Here is a 21,546-nt window from a genome sequence, read left to right as displayed (position 1 = left end):
ACACCCAGCATCAATTATGGATTAATTATCATCTGGAATCCTCAAAGTCTAGAAAAATAGCTTTTGTAAGGACTAGTAAAATTGCCTGTCTGCCATCAGAGCCAGCATCATGGATGCCAGATAAATATCTGCCCGATTCCCAGAATCATTCATCACCTTTATGTTTTATATAATAATTACCAGTCATTCCTGTTGAGCTTCTCCCACTCCCTCTGCACCACCAGCCTTGACCCCACCCTCCTCACGTTTGTTTTCTTCCCCCATTTCCCTCTCTGTTACATGCTACCCCCTGAGAATGGAACACTCTACCAGCCACCAGTCTCCCTACAGTCGTTTGTGTAAATATACTGGAACCATCCAGATATACATGTATAACCACGTTACCGTACCACTGTTAGTGAGCCTTATCTTTCTCATCTCATCATCCCCTATTGCTACACATGCATATTCCATCACATAATAGTTTGCAAGCTCCATGAGGCTCAGGCCATGTCACATCTTTTTATTGGACCTATAAAGTGTCCTAGCACATTTTTGGATGCTGTATGAATAAAATAAAAATATTCATATTACCTATATCAATGATGCAGAACACGGTTCTGGTTCAGATATAGGTTAGCTGACCAATTCTGAGGCTGTTTACTGTACTGCCTATTCTGAGCCATTTTCCCATCAGCATATCATATCATATACATAGTGCAACATCTAAGTTTCAGGGTCTGTTGGACAAAAAGATCAACTTCGAAGGTCATCATTAAGTAATGAATTGTGACAGTTTTGGAAATAAGCCACATGAGCTTGAGTAGCTTTTGATATGCATTACATTTTATAATTGATTTTAGAGCTAAATTGTAAACTAATGCTAAGTATAAACAACAATGTATTCACTATTCCAGACAAAGCTTTTCTGACATTTGCTGAGCCTGAGGGAATAGCCTATCTCATGCATAAGTGAAGCTTTCAGTTGGAATAAACAGCTGAATGAATAAGGAACATTTATCTTATGTCTGAAATTATGTCTTGAGTGTGTCATTAAAATATGTTGTAGTGCTTGAATTAAAAATTCAGTTTTACTAGTTTGCTGGTATTCTGGTAGATTATTCAACTGCTCTTATGAAAGCATTCTTCAAAACACAATGATCTTTTGTACATATCAGAATGAAGGAAAAGCAAGTTCTTAACTCTTTCTAAAAGTTTTATGACACTACTTTATATTTACCTAATCTCTGATTAAACTATCTCAATATGTTGTTATAATGGGCCACCCTGATTAGGCAACTTCCTGTCTTAAGACACAAATCCAGAGTATCCCCAGACACAGTAAGTAGTTCATTTGTATCTTTATTAGAAAGCCTCCTCCATTAAACAACCAATTTGTGTTGGTCCCTTGAGTGATCACTTAAGACAAATTCAACCCTAAGTTAAGTCTACAAAAAGAAAAGGAGGACTTGTGGCAACTTAGAGACTAACAAATTTATTTGAGCATAAGCTTTCATGAGCTACAGCTCGAAAGCTTATGCTCAGATAAATTTGTTAGTCTCTAAGGTGCCACAAGTCCTCCTTTTCTTTTTGTGGATACAGACTAACACGGCTGCTACTCTGAAACCTATCCTTTAAATCTGTGATCCCTTTTTTGTTAAATTTTAGGATTGGTTACCTATAATTTTTTTAAACAACTAATATGACTAATCTCAGGTGTGTCTATCATGATCAGCTTCTTAGAGCATTAGAAACCAAGGCTGCCACTGGATTCTACCTAGTCGCCAGCAAAGTCAAACATGAAGAATTTCAGGAGCTGCTTAGCGCCTGCTCAGTGGAAAAAGTTGCCCCTTTTTATACTTGTTGTGCTAAGGGAGCTCCATACTTTTAATGGATCATCATGAAGCAAGCTCTGTGACTGGCTCATCTTTAATCCAAGGAGATACCCAGACACACATCAGCTAGGAGAGAGTGGTTAGACAACAGGGCAAGAATGAAGACCAGAATGCAAGATAGCTAAAGAAGTGAGCATGTAAATAAGCCATTTTAGATGGCTAGATTGCATAGACACTGAAGAAGACAAGTTTACTGTCTTTTTTTCTTTTTAGAAACATCTGATCGCATAAGAGGGACCCAGGAAGAAAAGCTTTGTTATATATCAAGTTGCATTAATAATCCATTTTGCTTGACCCGTCAGATTCAAATTGTTTTAACAATACAGTCAAATTGAATAGCTGAAATGTAGTGTTTGATTGTGTTAACAAAGTGCATTTGGCCTGCTGTCCAAACAGTGCCATAGTGAATGCAATCTATAAGATGACAGAAGTGGATGCTGAAATCCATCTGGTGTGTGCCAAGCTCTTCTGGAACATGAATATGAGGTTATCCCAGACAACCATGACAAAAGTTTGTTGGAAGCATGGATGGCATTATGGAAAGATTCGGTGAGAGAACCTATCATCATCAGGAATGAATGAGGATGATAGTATTTTGTGTATTGGATTTACCGATGGAGCATTGCCATCTTCTGTTAAAGATTCTGTCCAAAGGACTCACCAGGAGAATTGTATGCAACAGACAAAAATGTGGATAGGGACTCTGGTGCAGTTCAACTAAATGATGTTCATTTATGAAAGAAGCCTCAAATTGCAACGATACAGCAACATAAGCAGGAAATCTATACTTGATGGCAGAAACAGACCTCCCTGATAAAGTCATCACACAGAGCACCACCTTATGCAAAGCAAGAGGCCTCATACTGTTAGTGGAAGGTACAGTATTATAAAATATGTACAAACTGTTCAGCATCTTGCAGTGGCTTGGAGTATTTAGCTGAATTACTGTCTGATTTGCTTATTTTTCAGGGATTTTAAATGGGAAGGAAACAGTGTAAAGGGCAGCTGTCCCTTTCATTCATGACTTTGGACCCCGTCAGTTTTTCCCAGGTAATGTATGGTATATAATATTCCCTGTACGATCTTGTCTTGCAACCAAGCTCAGTGTAGTTTCTTCCTCTAACTTGACTAGTAATTTGTTCTTTTTAAACATACTTTATTTCCTTTGTGCATATAGAGATCAACACGAAGGACATTGCTGCAGCTGCATTTGCTGAGAAGGAAGGGATAAACTGCATCCAGAGCTTTGCATATCAAGTAAACATTGCATCCAGCTTGACATGTTTCTACTTGTCTTTTTCCAGTGTTTCCTATCTCTCTCATTACATATTACATGAACATCCAATCTCTCTAATATCTGACAGACCTAGTGTGATGGGGTAGACTAGGCCCAGAGGCCTCCTGCTGGAGGCCTCAGGGTCCTGCCACACCAATCCCAAGAAAGGAGCTGTGGCGAGGTCCTTCAAGCAGGCTAGAGTGGTTGCAGGGGAAGCAGCCAATCAGGGCCCCGGAGGGCCCAATAAAAAGGAGCTACAGAACCAGAGACAGGGCAGTTCCTTGATAGAGCTGGACCAGCATGGATGGTGTGGCTGGCTGAGGGAATTGCAGCACAATGGACAGCCCAGTACTAGTAAGGACCGGGGGAGCAAGGAAGAGCTCCTGGCTGGCTGGCTACTGGACCTGAACTTAGAAGAGCCCTGAACTAAGGGTAAGACATTGGTGAAGGCTGGGGCCCAGAGTAGTGGGCGGACCCGGGTCCCCGCCCCCCATAGGCTACTGTGGAAGGGCCTACAATTGGACATCAGTAAACCCCCAGAAGGGACCTGAACTGTCAGGAGACCCAGCTGAAGACTGGGGCCAAAACAGACTAAGAAAGCAAAACCATTGCTTCCAGGGAGGAAGTCCTGGGGGTATGGCCTGATGGCAGGACTGCGACTGGTTTAAAGACTGCAGACACACCCAACCAGAGGAGGTGCTCGTGAGAGGTGGATGCCATTACAGCCGGTCAGAAAATTTGGGAGGGGGAGGGGAAATTATGATGTGGTGATTTTTCTACCCCATTTTGCAAAGAAATTTCAAAGTTTTTGAAATTTTCTAACCAGCTCCAATTCATAAAGGTTTATCATACTGAGAGAGGATTTATTCTGAACTCTTAACTGAGTGCAGAGCACTTAGGGCTAGATTTTTAAGAGTATTTAGGTGCCTTAAGATGCAAGTAGGCACTTAGTAGGATTTTCATCAGCACCTAGGCATCTTACACCCATTGAAATCAATGAGAGTTAGGCAACTAGGTCCTTTTGGAAATCCCACAAGGTGCCTATTTGCCATTTAAGGTGACTAAAATATCTTTAAAAAATCTGGCCCTTAGCAATTGGGAGAATGGTCAGGCAGATTTTGTCGCTTGCTAAGGAGTCATAAAGGGAGACGTTCCCAAAGAGTAGAGGATGGCAGAAGAGAAAAGTAAGGAGATATTTAGTAAACAAGCTAAGGAGCTTATAAAACTGTCCTCTCTGTCACATCATCTGTGGCGCTGTGAGTACGGAAAGACTTCCCTGCACATTGCTGCTGACAATTTGCATTATCTATTTCAAGTCACTTGATCTCAGTCGTGTAGCACTGGCATTGCATCATTTCTCCATTGATTTCAGCAGGGACTGCTGGACTCTCAGCATTTTTGAAAATCAGACAACTTAAGTAGGCACCTAAATATGGACTTAGGAACCAAACTTTAGGCAGTTACTTTTTTTAAATCTTGACAATAGTCTTTCAATGGGTCTGCTCCTTTATCCAGGTCTGTTCCTTTATAGCATTTATTTAATTGGCTTTGTTAGTCAGTTAATACTATGACATAAAGAATGTAGTCACAGGAAGAATTAAGTATTTTGGTTGCAAGTAGTTCTCTTTTATTATGTACAACAAGGAATTGCGTTCTCCACTCACAAAGCAACTGGGTATCTAAATGAGTTGTGTACAAGCATGTGAAAACATTTATGTGGAAGTCACACGTGGATGTAAGGAAACAATTATTTCTGGATATTAAAATACAGATGCATATGCCTAAGAGCACAAAGAAAAGGAGTACTTGTGGCACCTTAGAGACTAACAAATTTATTTGAGCATAAGCTTTCATGAGCTACAGCTCACTAGGAGAGAACTTGCACATCAGAACCTACTATTGTCTCTGCTTTGGGAGACCTTAGTGTCATTCTAATGGAGTCAGGTAGGATCCATTTCTAGAAAATAGTGATTATCTATTCTTTTACACAGAAATTACATAGTTATTCAAAGAATATTTTTGTTGTCTATTGAAATTATTACATTACATTATCCTATATCACATCCGATGAAGTGAGCTGTAGCTCTCGAAAGCTTATGCTCAAATAAATTGGTTAGTCTCTAAGGTGCCACAAGTACTCCTTTTCTTTTTGCGAATACAGACTAACACGGCTGCTACTCTGAAACCTAAGAGCACAGTAATTCTTATTCAAAAAGGTACAAATACAAGCTGTTCCATTATCTCAGTGAGAAGCCGTTATAGGAGAGAACTTGCACATCAGAACCTACTATTGTCCCTGCTGTGAGAGACCTTAGTGTCATTCTAATGGAGTCAGGTAGGATCCATTTCTAGAAAAGAGTGATTATCTATTCTTTTACACAGAAATTACATAGTTATTCAAAGAACATTTTTGTTGTCTCTTGAAATGATTACATTACATTACCCTATATCACATAATGCTTTAAAATTCATTGTATTCAGATATTGGCTGAGATACTGAAATTGTATTGCACTGCAAGACATACTGCAATTTTTTTAAATGTGATTATATTTCTGACTATTCAGTATAATGTAATCTAATGTGCTCTTGTTATAAGTGTATAATATTGCATGTTAGTGGGATTCTGGTGTAATGGGTGATGAAAACATAGGCAGGCATTATAAGCTTATTTGCGTTACAGATCTCTCAGTGGACCCACATTCCTTTCATCCATCTGCTTAAAACCAAGATAAAGAAAACAACAGAGAAGAGTGAAAACAGATATCCACAGAAACATTTGAAAGAAAAAAGTTATCCCCTATAAAGCAATAATTGCCTTCATGAGATCGCAGCCTGCCATATGTAATTGTGCAACGTTATTTAAAACAATGGGAGTAAACATGTTTTCAAAGGCTCAGAGTGTTAGTGAATAGTGTGGTGTATCCAAAGGGTTCACATTCATAATACTCATATATGTTATCAGAGAAGCTGGATATGAGTCAACAGTGCGCCCTTGTTGCCAAGAAGGCCAGTGACATTTTGGGATGTATATGTAGGGGCATTGCCAGCAGATCGAGAGATGTGATCGTTCACCTCTTTTCGACATTGGTGAGGCCTCATCTGGAGTACTGTGTCCAGTTTTGGGCCCCACACTACAAGAAGGATGTGGAAAAATTGGAAAGAGTCCAGTGGAGGGCAACAAAAATGATTAGGGGACTCGAACACAGACTTATGAGGAGAGGCTGAGGGAACTGGGATTGTTAAGTCTGCGGAAGAGAAGAATGAGGGGGGTTTTGATAGGTGCTTTCAACTACCTGAAAGAGGGTTCCAAGGAGGATGGATCTAGACTGTTCTCAGTGGTAGCTGATGACAAAACAAGGAGTAATGTTCTCAAGTTGCAGTGGTGAGGTTTAGGTTGGATATTAGGAAAAACTTTTTCACTCGGAGGGTGGTGAAACACTGGAATGCGTTACCTAGGGAGGTGGTGGAATCTCCTTCCTTAGAGGTTTTTAAGGTCAGGCTTGACAAAGCCCTGGCTGGGATGATTTAATTGGGGATTGGTCCTGCTTTGAGCAGGGGGTTGGACTCGATGACCTCCTGAGGTCCCTTCCAACCCTGATATTCTAGGATTCTATGATATGAAGCGAGAGCCACTGAGAATTGAGAAATTGCACCTTCAAGACTCAACTAGCTTTTATGAAATATTTATATTTGGTTTATATCTGTTTCACTGAAGAATTTCAAAAGTCCTAAATTACATCCACCTGGTGGCAGCCTTGCACATAGATCCTGGATTGAGTTTAACAGACTGCTGACTGGAACGGCCAGACTGGCTGCCACAGTGCCACAATTTGGCTTAGCCAATCTTGACAGTGTGACTGTGGGGCAGTGGTGCAGACAGTCAAACATGTGATGGAGGAGTGCACAATTAGAAGATTAGAAGGTGGACTGCCACACTTTGCCATCCCTGATGATACGACAGTTGGATGGTAGAACAATCTAGATATCAATTTATGACTCATCTCAACAAAGAAGATGAAACACAAAAATAAGATCAATCATTATCCAGGGGTGTTAATCCAAGGTTGCAGTGTTCTTGGCAAGTGAAGATTTTTTCACAAATGTGACCTCTTCAAATATTCCTCTGGCATAAATATCATTTCTTTCAACATCGGGAATTCATGTCATCTCTTTAAATGTAACCTTTATTTTTTTTTCTTGACCAAAAATGTTTATTACAGCCAGTACAAAAAAAAAATGCCCACATTCCTATCAGGTTGGAGTGCTCTGTGACACTTTCCAGGGGTACCCAGCATTCTGAGGCAACTTGCTACCACCTGCCCTTAGCATTGGGAAGCTTTGTCCATGCCAGTCATGAATCAGCTCCCCAACTTCACTGGCTGAAGGCAACACAAGGACTCCCCTCTGGGCCTCCAGGCCCCACTGCTACTCTGCAGGTTAGAGGTAGGAATGCTCCAACGCTGAAGCTCTCTGAGCATCTCTTGCAGCATCCAGCCACTTGGTCCACTGGACACTCACAGTGTTCACAGATGTATTACTTCCAATGAAACACTACAGCCCAGCTTGCTATTTTCACCTCACACCACTGCTCTGCTTAACTCATAGCACTTAGATTTGTTTATATTGAAATCAAGTATAAGTGTAATAGAGATGAAAGTAGAAGTATTGGAAACAAATGGCTATTTATAAAATAATACCGTAACATGCATTCTAGAGCCTAGACTTAAATAACAAGATATTATCATGTCTAATGAAATATTGCTCACCAGCACTTCATAGGCAGACCCTCTTTTCATGGGACAAGAAGACTGTCAGCTTGCCTCTTCAGTGAAGGATTCAGGGTGTCCCTTGTCCCCTTAGCTATATCAGAATAATTTTTTGTTGCACCTGGCTGCTGATGGTTTCTTCCTGTAGATTTCCAGCCTTTTCAATTTTAAACCATATTATATCACCAGTCATCCAGGAAAGCACTTAAGTGTGTGCTGTAAGATGTAAACACATACTTAAAGTTAAGTACATGCTAATGTGCTTTCCTGAAAAGGGCACTGTATTTGTAGAATTCCCTATTCATTATGGAGAATAAGAATAATAATGTTTATAAACAGTATTATTATTTTATTATTTTATTACACCTTTATATAGTAGGTGTACCTAGAAGCCATCAGATTGGGTTCCCATTGTGCTAAGCACTGTGAAAACATATAGAAAATTGCAGTCCTTGCCCCCAAAATCTTACAGTCTAAAAGACATGAAAAATAATTCCATTCTTTTTGGTTTCAAAGCGATTGCCCGCATGTAGCTGGAAGTTTTCATAATAATAATTAATAATAAATGGGAGGTTATTGCATGAGTAACAGTCACAGAATAAAGTTTGATCATTTCCAGTGGACTGGGGTGTTGGATTTGTGCATTGGCCCCATTCATACCTGTGAATAGACTCTGGGGGAAGCACATTTGCTATAGCAAATCCTAAAAAAGGGACCCACAAATGGGGCACAGTGTCCCAGCAAGGAGAGGTCATAAAGAAGGTCCTGGCATTGATTATACAACATGATGAGGAACCTTTGTGTCTCATTTGGTTTTGGGAATATGAATATATTTTTTATGAGAAGTGCAAGCTGCCCCTACTATTGTTCTGTTGCCCTGTTTATTATTATCTGTGAGGCTGTGCCCTGGCATTCCCAGAAAACTATATGTGCCAGTTGTGACATGCCAATAGTAATAACAGAATGTCTGTTTGTCCCCAGCAATGCAATTATTTGGTCTCATTTTATAAAAAAATTGCTTACAGTGGAAGTTCCAATTGTTTATCATAATCACAATATTTATTTTTAGGGCCTGCACTAGACAACGCATGCTGAGTGGATCCTTTGAGGGGCAACCTGCAAAGGAAAGGTCAATACTTAGTGTCCAGCATCACATACGGCAAGAGCGCAGGTAAACACAGACAGGAAAAGTGTTTTTAAAATAATATTAAATTCAATTCAATGACTAGAGTTAAACTTGCACAATACCTAACTCATCTAAAACAGGAATGACTCATACAAAGAACTAAATTGTACATTTTTGATTGTAACAATAATGAAATTCATTGTAGTACATAAATGGGAAAAATGTACTTTTTATTTTAAATGTCATTTCCTTCACTGACTACAGAACTATCAATTTAAGGATCAGACGGAAAAGAAATTGGTTTAGTTTAGACAGGCTTAAAGACAATTGAAGAACATAACAGCTTCTCATGTAAGCTAAGGAAAAATTAATAGAATTTGAGATAGTGTATCTGGAGAGCAGTGCTTTATAATGGCCGTCATGTAAAGGTTAAGATTTGATCTTGAGATTTACTATCAAATTGATTATGATTGTTTCAGGTCACTAAGACATGGTTCCAACAGCCAGCGAATCAGCAGGGGAAAATCTCTTGAAACCTTGACTCAAGATGTAAGTCCAAACAAAAGTGATGGTTTTAGTTTTGGAATATAGGAAAGATTAATATGCACTACAATCACTGTACAAGTCTAATGCCTATGTAACATTCAATTTCTAATCTGTGGCTTGAGATCTTATTAGGAAATCAGAAAGCAAATAGGATAGTAACATTAACATTATCTTCAGAATAAACAACATATTCACACATGTGATAGATTTCCTTACTTCAGCGAATTTGCTGAAGCTGCAGGTAGTGCTGGTTCACTACTTTGCATGTCCCCAGTGAAAGTTTAAAAAATATCATCTGCCTTGTGAGCCTTATTGGATAAAAATCTTTCAGTTTTCTACCAGCTTTGGAGGGGTATAAGAAGCACAAATTTCACTGTGGCATATTTTCACAAGATCGAGGACATTTTCACTTCTGGAAATTTTTAATGACATTTTGTTGAAGTCTCTGATTTTGCCAAGGAGAATTTCAAGACCAGAATGGGAGTTTTCAATCCCTCTAGTTTTATGCTCTCATATTCTTTTCTAGATATGCACTGAAGTAAAGGATAAGTAAAAACAAAGGGTGCAGCTTTTCTACTCTTACTTTGCCTAGGGCCAGAAATAGCTGTCAGCACATAGCTGCTCCATGGCAGGAACAAGCTAAGGAAAAAGTTGTGAGTCTGAGCAGGTACCAGATTGCTTCCCCATTAGAACCAGCTCAGCTCCACTGGCTCTGACAGTTCTGACACCCTCTACCCACTCCCTGCACACCTGTTTTATAGATCCTGTTCTCCCTCTGTTTGGACCAGTAATACATGCAGCATGCTCAATAGACTGAGGAAAAGCCTAATGCCTCCTATTCCCCTCTGTGAGCACAATCTTGCCCTTAACAACTATGATGATGTTCAATAAAGGTAGGAAGAGTTAATGCAGTAATAAAGTTGAATTCATTGGGGTTGCACTAGGGGAATTAACATCAAAATTTGACTCATTGAAAGTAACCAAGCCTATGCTGTAGCACATACCATACAGTGTGCTTGGCTTACATGATTTATAGTGCATTTAGAAGTGAGGACTTCACAATTAGAATGCTTCAGTGTAAAAGACTGTATCTTGCTTTCGTCTTTAAAGGAAAAAACACATTTTAAATCATTGTTTTGCTTCTAGCATTCTAATACAGTGAGATACAGAAACGCACAGAGAGAAGACAGTGAGATCAAGATGATCCAGGAAAAAAAAGAACAAGCTGAAATGAAAAGGTATTTATAAACCAAAGGTTTGGAAACGCACTTTTCAATTCGAAATGTTGGTATTGTAGGATAGATTTCTTTTTTTCCAACAGCTACAATGAAATAAAAACAAAATGATAATGGATATTTTTGATGGCTGTCTTTTGCATAACATTAAATATATTATGTATTATTTTTTAAAAGGAAAGTCCAAGAGGAGGAGTTGCGAGAGAATCATCCATATTTCGATAAGCCACTTTTCATAGTTGGTCGAGAACACAGATTCAGAAACTTTTGTCGGGTGGTTGTGCGAGCTCGCTTTAATGCGTGAGTGTATTACTTTTCAGTAGTGAGTTCGGCCAAATACTTTCTTTACGGGGTAGTCTATTTATTTTGAAAGGAAAATATGTGCAACCAGCCCATAGCAGCTAGGAGTTAAACTAGCCGTGATATAACCTTATTGCTGGAGAAAAAGAAACCAAAAGACATAAGCTCATGAAGGCAGTCCAAGATCATGAGACAAGATAAGGAAGCTGCAGGCACGAGGTAGAAAGGGGTGACGCTTCAGCTGCCATCTTTAAGCCACAGTGAGCCAGCCTGTCACAGTAGCCAATGAGCAGATTGGGTGGAGAAGAGAATGGTACCTACGTGTGTTGATGTCAAGCCTGCTCATTCTAAGTAATGTGCATATGTTTACTACATGGAATCCTCTTAAAGCGAACCCTTCTCCCACAACAGAAGAATATCACTATAAGCAGATGTTCATGATGGGTCTTGCCCTGAGAAGTGCTGTGCACCTCAATTCTCATTACAGTCCTCTCAGCACTTCTCAGAGTGGGATCATATAACCAGAATTTCATTGTGCACAGTGAAAAGCACTGAAGCAATTTGGGGCTTTCATTCTGCTTCACTACAAATGGAGTTTCCCTACATGCAAGTTCACTATGACTGGGTTCTTCTGTATGTATATGTGCTCCTCCCTTCTCAGTTTCACAGTGCAGATGCCATTGAAGGCAACCAGATTTACACCATGTAACTGGGAGCAGAAATTTGTCCATACCTGGGTTTTAGAAGATACTATGAAGAGGTTATTTTGAGTTTCATAGCTGAAGATTGTTAGGCTTGGGAGCTTTTTATATCCGTGGATTTAAGGGACAGGAAATTAGATGAGAAATATCTGGGAATATTAATGAGAAAATTATTGAACTAAGTAATTAAAGAAGATTGGACCAAAAAAGTGAAGCCACTTTACACCAGCTGAGGACCCAGCCAATGAATTGTGATACAAGACGAAAGGTCTTTTAGGGAAACTCCTTGAAACATAAAGTTGTGTTTCAGGTGGGTTGTTTCTCTCAGAAAACCAAAACTGAATAAAGTAAGCTATTAATTGTAGAAGCTGGACTCAGACTTAAAAACTTTTAATTTAAAATGTAATTAACAGCCAGTCTAGAGCTATCTTGCTCAGAGCTGTGCCATAAATTAAACTACCGCTAACTGCTTTGACTGGTAATTTGAACTAAAATTACCTGATACAAAAATTGGGTAAGTAAAACTTAAAACAACTTTTTTATAAAAAGTAGCATTTGAGCATTAAGTCATAGAATATGTCAGGCATTAAGCTAGACAGTTAATTGCTTTGAGGTGATGCATGCACACTACAATTATAATAATGATCACTAAAATGCAATTTAAATTGCTGAATTTTAAATATCTCATTTCCCTTTTATAGTTCTAAAACAGATCCTGTTACCGGTGCTGTGAAAAATACCAAATACCATCAGCTATAGTAAGCATTGCAAAAGTAATTTCATTTGTTTGATTACATTTTGCATATCAATGTGGATTATACTTTTTGGCTTAAAATTTCTCTTTTTCTGTGTTTTTTGTTTTGTTTGTTTGTTTGGGTTTGTGGGGAGGGGGATTGTTTTGTTTTGTTACATTTGTTTGTTCTGTTACTTCTCTAGTCTTACTATGCATTTCTGACACGATGAAACTTTTCAAATGCCTCCTTCTAGAGTTAATTGACTTTACACAGAAAACACCTTAGCTAGACTGTATTTTTAATAGACAGTTGATGACACTGGTCAAGTTTCTCTTTAATGATTGTCCTTGTACATTTTTGACAGTGATCTGCTGGGATTGGTTACATACCTGGACTGGGTTATGATCATTGTTACTATATGCTCCTGCATTTCTATGATGTTTGAATCCCCCTTTAGAAGAGTTATGCATGCTCCAACACTCCAGGTATCATTACTGAATCATCTCACATTTAATAAAGCACAACCATCTTATTTTTCTCCGCTGCTTATTACTAAATTATGATTGATTTCTTCTTTGATTTTCAGATTGCTGAATATGTTTTTGTAATATTCATGAGCATTGAGCTTAATCTGAAGATTATGGCAGATGGCTTGTTTTTTACACCAACAGCTGTCATAAGGGACTTTGGGGGAGTCATGGATATATTTATATATCTTGTGAGTTTTGATATTTAAATCCTTTTTTGTAATACTTTTTTAAAATTTTCATCTTTCTGAATATGTATTTATTAAAGATTTGGGGACAGTTTTTTAAAAAATGAAATCATGCAGAACTGTGAGGGTAATTTGAGCACACAGTCACCACAGTTTCACATGCAAACTTGACAACTGCAGCTGCAAATGTGTACTTAGGTATCTGAATATTGACTTGCATCTCAAATTGTGGTAAATTCATGAGCTAATGTAGGTTTCCCATTGCATGGTAATTTCTCTCTGTATATATATTTATTTATCTTATACATCTGACCTCCTTTCCTTCCATCTTTAGATCCAGATCCTAGATCCTGGCCCCTGCTCCATCCGTTTTGTGCAGGGGAATCTGCTGGGGTAGCAGGCTCTTCACATTCATTCCTTGCCTTCTCCCCTCATCCTCCCTGTAGAGAGGGCATTACCAGATGACTGTTAGGGTTGAATCAGACCTGGCTGCCTATAGTAGATCTGGTCAAAAAAACTTTAATAGAAAAGGCAGTTGTGCTGAAATTGAAACTTTTTGTAGGAACATGTTGATTTTAACTAAATTTTCAATGGGAAAAAGTTGAAATGAATTATTTTGACTTTTTCCTTTTGCTTTTCAAAACGTTTCATTTCAATAAGCTAAAAATGTTTCATTTCAACTGTATAGACTTGAGTCTTTTAGCTTTGACTTTTATATTAATTTAAAATATATCAAATATATATTTACATGTACATTGTATTTACAATTTTATATAATAATATAAAGTTTTGATGACATCAAAATGAAACATTTTTACCTTATTGAAGCAACGCATTTTGATAGTCCCAAATGGGAATGTTTGTTCTACAGGAAGTTTCAAATTTTCCAGTTTCTTGTTTAGGTTCAGAAGAAAAACAAATTGCAAAATATCAGAATTTCCATGCAATGGAAATACTATTTTCTGAACAGCTCTAAATTCTATCTTTCCTTTTGTTGTAAAGCACTATGCCTGCCAGTGGCAACAGATGAGTAATAAATATTAATAATAAGAGATTATACTCAAAAAACAAACAATGAAATCAGTGACTAATACAGTACGATATTAAATGTTTTTTCAGTCTGAACTGAGCTGCTAAATGAAATTAATTTGATGGGTTTGATTAACTCTTGGAGAGATTAGTCTGTATCCCAGATGTGCTGCATATAATTTGTCATGATCAATCTGTACTCAGAGTTTCTAGTAGCATTGGTTTCTCAAAATTCCTCTTTTCATTTTTTGTTTGTTTGTGTGTTTGGAGGAAAATCATGTTTTATCTAGGTCTTGTAAACATTCCTAGAATATTGAGAGGATACCAGAAAAATTCAGCAACATCTGCTTATCTGTTTTGTTTTGCTAGACTGGTTGTTTGTTGTTTTTTATTCAGTTTTTTTAAAATCACAAGAATTTTTTTTGTTGCTTTTAATCATATTGGCAATAATCATCTGGGTCCCGCATTCCTTGCGCATCTACAACTAAGTAATCCCCCTGTCTAAGTCACACTTTATATTCAGGATACGTTTATAGATAAGAACATAGAACTTAAGAACAACAATACTGGGTCAGACCAGTGATCCATCTAGCCCAGTATCCTGTCTTCTGATAGTGGCCAGTGCCAGATGCTTCAGAGGGAATGAGCAGAACAAGGCTATTATCAAGTGATCCATCCCCTGTCATCCAGTAGGGTGACCAGATAGCCAGTGTGAAAAATTGGGTCAAGGGGTGTGAGGTAATAGGTGCCTATATAAGACAAAGCCCCGAACATCGGGACTGTCCCTATAAAACCGGGACATCTGGTCACCCAATCGTCCAGTTCCAGCTTTTGACAGTCAGAGGTTTAGGGCCACCTCAGAGCATGGAGTGGGAAAAAGTGTATATAAAATACTCTATGAAGAGTTAAGAAATGATTAACTGATTTTTTAATAAATAAGTAATCAGCTGTTATAAATTGTTATAGCGTCCAGCAGATAATTCGTTGTTGATAAACATGGTTCATAACTAAGACTACGATTTAGTCATGGCAGTTACGGATTCCGTAACTTTACCAGACCTCCATGACTTCTTGGAGTTCAGCTGTCAACAGCTGAAGCTGGGGCTGGAGCCGAGGCTGGGCCAGGAGCCAGGGCTATGCTCCCCTTCCCCGCGGTGGGGACTGCAGCTGGGGCTGTATGCCCCTGCCCCGCAGCTTCCACTGGGGTCTGCAGCCAGGGCCATGTGCCCCTGCCCCACAGCTTCCACCAGTGCCTGCAACCGTGGCTGCGTACCCCTGCCCCGCGTCAGGGGCTGCAACAAGATCCTGCGCCCCCTGCCCCGCGTCAGGAGCTGCAGCCGGGACCGTGCACCCCTACCCCACAGCTTCCACAGGGGCCTGCGACTGGGGCCGTGCGCCCCTCTCCCGCATAGGAGGCTGCAGCTGGGGCCGTGTGCCCGTGTCCCGTGGCTTCCGCAGGGCGCTGTAACTGGGGCTTTGCGCCTCTGCCCCACAGCTTGTACGGTTATTTTTAGTAAAAGTCATGCATAGGTCACAGGCTCCATAAATCTTTGTTTTTTGCCTGTGACCCATCTGTGACTTTTACTAAAAATAACGGTGACTAATTCTTAGCCTTATTTATAACCATCTATAGCACCTTCTGTAGATGTGGCATAACCATCTATGATACATGCTACTCATGTCTAGACCATAGTTATAATATCTATTAATCATTTTAAACACTATATAAACCAGATATGAATGTTCCCTAAATATGAAGTATGACCTCTCTCTGTCTATCTGTGTATATATCTCACTGTATATGTATATGTTTGTATACATGTGTATGTCACTCACTTCGAAGAAACTAGTGCCAGTAGTTGCCTTACACTTGTATAGTCCTCGTGTTCAGAAAAATGCAGGAATTACATTGTGCCTATGAGCAAGGCTCTTTAGCTCAGGTTTTTAATGATATATTTGCTCCTAAAGATGCAGATAGGTACCTAGTGGAATTTTCAAAAGTGCCTAGATGCCTAACTCCCACTCGGGAGTCCCTCACCGAAATCCCACTAGGCGCCTATCTGCATCTTTAGGCACTTAAATACCTTTTAAAATCTGGCCCCCTATGCCTTCTCTTCCCACAAGCACACCCCAAAAGGGACAATTATAATCTTTTAAGGGATACTTACAAGTTTGGATTGATGTTCTGTTTTATCATACTTTGTTAAATAATATATTGTAATCTGGATTGCTCATTCTTTCTCCATCCCCACCCCCTCCAAGGTAAGTTTGATATTCCTTTGCTGGATGCCTCAGAACGTTCCTGCTAAATCTGGAGCTCAGCTCTTAATGATACTACGATGTCTCCGACCCCTTCGCATTTTCAAACTGGTGCCACAAATGAGGAAAGTTGTACGAGAGCTGTTTAGTGGCTTCAAGGAAATCTTCTTGGTATGTGCCAGTTATTTTGTTCCTATGATAAAACAAGATGGAGAGTAACGATGTAAAATGTATTTCTGTAATTCAGCTTTGGTTTTTACTATTTTTTTTACCAGTTGCACTCTGTTTATACCTCATAGAGAAAATGCATTTTACACTTACCATTGGAGTTTAAAAAGTAACAAGTTAAAAAAGAAATTACCCATATAAAGTGCACTCATTTTCATTCATATTTAATAAGGATGCAGTAATAATTCTTTCACAAGTGACTTTGTTTATTCAGCATATCTTAGTACTGATGTAGATGGCAGGATTACTGAGAGATAAAATACTGCAATTTCTGCTGGGGGAAGAGGATGAGAGACAGGATGCTTACGTGGCTGATCTACTGAAACCTAAGAAAACTTAAACTTGCAAAGACGAGAGTCTTTGTCACTCCCCATTCTTGTTATGAGACAATTGGAAGGAATCCTGCCCCTGATTGCAGCTCTGGAAATGGTGGTGGGTAGGGTTGCCTGGAAAATAAGAATTCTATCTCATAAATTTTTTTGAAGTTTTGGCATTTGGTTTTATTCCTCATTGAGGTAAAACCAAGATCTTTTGAATTTTTTTGTACAAATGAGAGAGACTCACACTCACACACACACACACAAACACACACACACACACAAATACACACATCCTATTCAGAACAGCCAGTAACCCAGTGGTTAGAGCACTTATGTGGGATACGGGAGACCCAGGTTAAAATCTCTGTTTTAGTGGTGGGATCCCAGAACCCATTATCACTGTCTTAGGAATAAGAGCTCTTTCTCTCTCTTCCCCCAAACTGGTGTGTGTGTGTTTGTTCTAGAATCTTTTTCCAGGATCAGGTCTCAAGACCTTGAGAGTGTGATAAGATTTTAGACTGGGCATGAGGGATAGGAATAAAATCTTGCAATTTTATTGTGTATGTTTATTATATACTGTGTTATATATTCATGTATATTGTTTGGTTATAATACACAAAGTAGTCTCTTAATAAAGGGGCAAGGATCATTAGTTTAAGGCCAGGGTTTGACTTACTTTATATCTGTTACAACCCGTTAAAATGTTTATATCATAATTCATTTATGTCTGACTGCTCTGATGTTACAGAGCCAGACAGCCAGCAGAGGTAGCACATGTTAATGAATAAGGGCCTGATCTAGCAAAGCATTTTAAGCATGTGTTTAACTTTAAGCACATGAGAGGTCTCATTGAAGTTAATAGGAGTCTTCCCGTGCTTAAAGTTAAGCAACTATGTTTGTATGGCACCTACTACAGTGAGGTCCTGGTCCCTAAGTAGGGCTCTGAGGTGCTACCATGATACAAATAATAAGAAGAGTGTCAGTGATTGCTGGGTCAGGGCCTACACTAAAGGCCAATAGCTTAAGCTTCATAGGAAAATCTACAAAGAAAAAAAACCCAGTGCTTGTCTGATTAAAAAAGCCAAAATTAATATGGAATGCAATGATATTTCAAGTTGCTGAAATGGTTTCACCACAAAGATATGATAACAGAAGTTTTAAAACATAAAAAAATACTTTTATCAGTTTCAATGAAGAAATTATTATAAAATGATACATTGTTATTCATAACACATAATGCATAAATTATAATTCATAACACAAAGGAGTTTAGGGAGAGCCCCATTTTTAAAAGCTTGGAGCCAGACCTTTCAGTGCAGCCAAAGTTGGAAGTGCAGTGGCTAAAAACTCAGTGGAGCAGGGAGAGTGCCTGCCATAAAATCCTCTAGGTCAGCATTATACCGCCAACGGCTCATTCTTGGACTGCACCGGAGGATCTAGCCCTTCACCTCTAGTATGTAGGAGAAAAGTTTGACTATATTTACATCATTTTCACAGGTGTCCATTCTTTTGCTGACATTAATGCTTGTTTTTGCAAGCTTTGGAGTTCAGCTTTTTGCTGGGAAACTGGCCAAGTGCAATGATCCAAACATCATCGCAAGGGTAAGAACAGCTTTTCTGTTTCAAAATACTAGTATACTCCATCCTCTCTGGGCAATGGAGAAAACAAGTGGGAAAAACAACAAGCATTCAGTATGAAAAAGAGAAACTGTGTGGCATTTCATGTATCCAAAAAAGGGGGGAGAGGAGAGAATTTCTGTATTCGTTTGTACAATTAGAACAAAATGTTTTTTTTTAATTCAAGCTGAAAATAGAAAATAAGTTATTATCACCTGTTGATCCCCAGTAATGCAATCTGGCAAGGTGCATGCAGTAGAGAAAGATATGCTCCCAGTCCTAAGAAGCGTAAGCCAAAATTTTCAGACCTAGGTACCCACAGTTAGGCACCACAGGGTGGAATTTTCAAAAGTGCCCAAGTGATCTAGCAGCATAAAAATGACTGTGATAAATTGGCAAACTGATCTGAAATAAGATGAAATTCAGTAAAGACAAATGTAAAGTACTACACTTAATCTAATGTACAACTACAAAATGGGTGGTAGTACTGCTGAAAGGGATCTGAGGGTAATAGTAGATCACAAATTGAATATGAGCCAGCTATGTGATGCAGGTGCCAAAAAGGTAATATCATTCCGCAGTGTATTAACAGGAGTGTTGTATGTAACACACAAGAACTAATTATTCCATTCTACTTGGCACTGGTGAGGTCTCAGCTGGAGTACTATGTCCAGTTCTGGGTGCCACATTTTAGGAGAGATGTGTACAAATTGAAGAGATTCCAGAGGAGAGCAATAGAAATGACAAATGGTTTAGAAAACCTGAGGAAAAGTTAAAAAAAACTGGGCATGTTTAGTCTTGTGAAAAGAAGACTGAGGGAGGACCTGATAACACTCTTCAAATATGGCAGGTTTCAGAGTAGCAGCCGTGTTAGTCTGTATCCGCAAAAAGAAAGGACTTGTGGCATCTTAGAAACAAACAAATTTATAACAAGCATAGTGATCAGTTGTTCTGTATGTCCACTCAAGGTAGAAGAAGAAGTTATGGATTTAATCTGCAGCAAGGGCGATTTAGGTTAGATCGGAGGAAACAATTCTAACTAGAAGGATAGTTAATCTCTGAAATAGGCTTCCAAAGAAGGAATCCCTGTCATTGGAGGTTTTTAAGAACAGGTTAGACAAACATCTGTCAAGGGTGGTCCAGGTGCAGTTGATCCCTCCTCAACATGATGGGTGGACTAGATCGTCTCTCTAGTTTCCTTCCAGCCCTACATATCTATGATTCTATAAGCCTCACTGATTTTCCATAGGATTTGTGCTCCGAAAGGTAGGTTGTCACATAAAATGGTGCAGCTACACCGGTGGAGCTGTGCCACAGTAGCATTTCAGTGCAGATGCTACCTGCCCCAACTGATGGGAGAAGCCCTCCGGTGTAGTTAATCCACCTCCCCGAAAGATGGTAGCTATATTGAGGGGAGAATTCTTGCTGTGTACACCGCAGGTTAGATCAATATAACTACGTAACTCAGGGATGTCAGTTTTTCACACCCGTGAGCGACGTAGTGATACCAATGTAAGTTTCTAGTGTAGAGATTGTCTAAGACTAGAGGCACTTTGAAAATCCCACTGCCCCTGGAAAGTCATTTGTGCTCTTAAGTCACTTAGGCACTTTTGAAAACCCAACCCGAATGCCTTATTTGTTCATCTAAGCAAAGTGGTCTGATTCTCGGAGCTGTGGAACATCCCCATCTCTCCTGAGATCAGTAAGACCTGTGGGGGCACTCAGCACCATAAAAATCAGATTGTTTTTGCTTAGCAGCCTAAATATTGGCTTGGGAGCCTGATTTTAAGACCTCATGTTTGAAAAGTTTGGCCATACTGATTTGCCCTTACAGATGTGCAGGAAGCCGCCTCCTCCATGCCCCCTAGTGCTTCTACGGGGGCCTGTCAGTAATGTAGTCTCCGCACTGGCACAGCACAAGGACTATCCCCTCCTTGCACTATTGGAAATACAGATTGTCTTAAAGGAGACAAGGCAATGGGGCTACTTGCCACCTTACCAGGAAGATGGACTTATTGCACGAGGAGAAGCAGACTGCCCTATCCCTGGGAGTGGTGCCCATCCTCACCAGATTGGTCAGGGACAGAATGAGCTTCACTGAGACGGAATTCCTCCTGCAGACACCCTCTAGGACAATGCAGGGCTGTGCCAAAGTCACATAATTGAGTCTTAAATTAGACAGTACAGTAAGGGCACAAACATGGCATCTAGCTTCATAGCCAAATTCTTAACCCAGGCTTCATATGACCTCCCTTTTTTCACTTTCACTGATTGAGAAAACAGTTGGGATCACTGAGATGTCTAAGAGCCAGTAATTGCAGGTGCAATGAATTTGGGGCAGAAAATTGTGCCTACCGTGTTAATTCATAAAGGGAAGCCAGTGTTTCCAAACCAGGCTGTTACAGTCAGTGGACTGGGAATTCTTTAAATCATAGCATCAAAGCAGGATAGCCCTTAATCTTGCAACTTGCTCCATATGGACAGCCCCTGCATAGGCACAGAGCCCAGCTAAGTTCAGTGGGCCTCTGCACCAGCAAAAGGTCCACCAGTGCAGGACCAGGGCCATAGTAAAGAACACAGGGTGAAATCTTTGCCCCATTGAAGTCAATGGTCCTGCTTCGAGCAGGGGGTTGGACTAGATGACCTTCAGGGGTCCCTTCCAACCCTGATATTCTATGATTCTATGAATGTCAAAGTCCCTTCCCCACATATAGTGGGCTCATTGTCAAACCTGTGATATGTGATAGAATCCCTGGGGACAGTTTCTCATTTGGTTGTCATGAATCTTTTCTGGACATGACACTGGAATGGATGTTTCC

General features: G+C 39.6%; 1 protein-coding gene across 4 annotated transcripts in view; it reads left to right on the top strand.

Moving 5' to 3' along the window:
• Window positions 1-21,546, top strand: part of NALCN (sodium leak channel, non-selective) — a 342,791-nt gene that overhangs the window by 285,840 nt on the left and 35,405 nt on the right. For all 4 annotated transcript variants that reach the window (XM_084629335.1, XM_084629334.1, XM_084629337.1 and 1 more), the window contains 9 exons: window positions 8,987-9,088; window positions 9,523-9,592; window positions 10,736-10,827; window positions 11,002-11,124; window positions 12,527-12,583; window positions 12,924-13,044; window positions 13,146-13,277; window positions 16,566-16,733; window positions 18,608-18,712. In XM_084629335.1, the coding sequence (XP_084485461.1) occupies window positions 8,987-9,088; window positions 9,523-9,592; window positions 10,736-10,827; window positions 11,002-11,124; window positions 12,527-12,583; window positions 12,924-13,044; window positions 13,146-13,277; window positions 16,566-16,733; window positions 18,608-18,712 (970 nt within the window). The remainder of the gene's footprint in view (window positions 1-8,986; window positions 9,089-9,522; window positions 9,593-10,735; window positions 10,828-11,001; window positions 11,125-12,526; window positions 12,584-12,923; window positions 13,045-13,145; window positions 13,278-16,565; window positions 16,734-18,607; window positions 18,713-21,546) is intronic.

This window comes from Lepidochelys olivacea (genome assembly GCF_965140295.1).
Source record: "Lepidochelys olivacea isolate rLepOli2 genome assembly, chromosome: 1".
NCBI classification, from domain to species: domain Eukaryota; kingdom Metazoa; phylum Chordata; order Testudines; family Cheloniidae; genus Lepidochelys; species Lepidochelys olivacea.
Note: the sequence above shows the minus strand (reverse complement) of the source record. Positions and strands in the feature narration are given on the sequence as shown.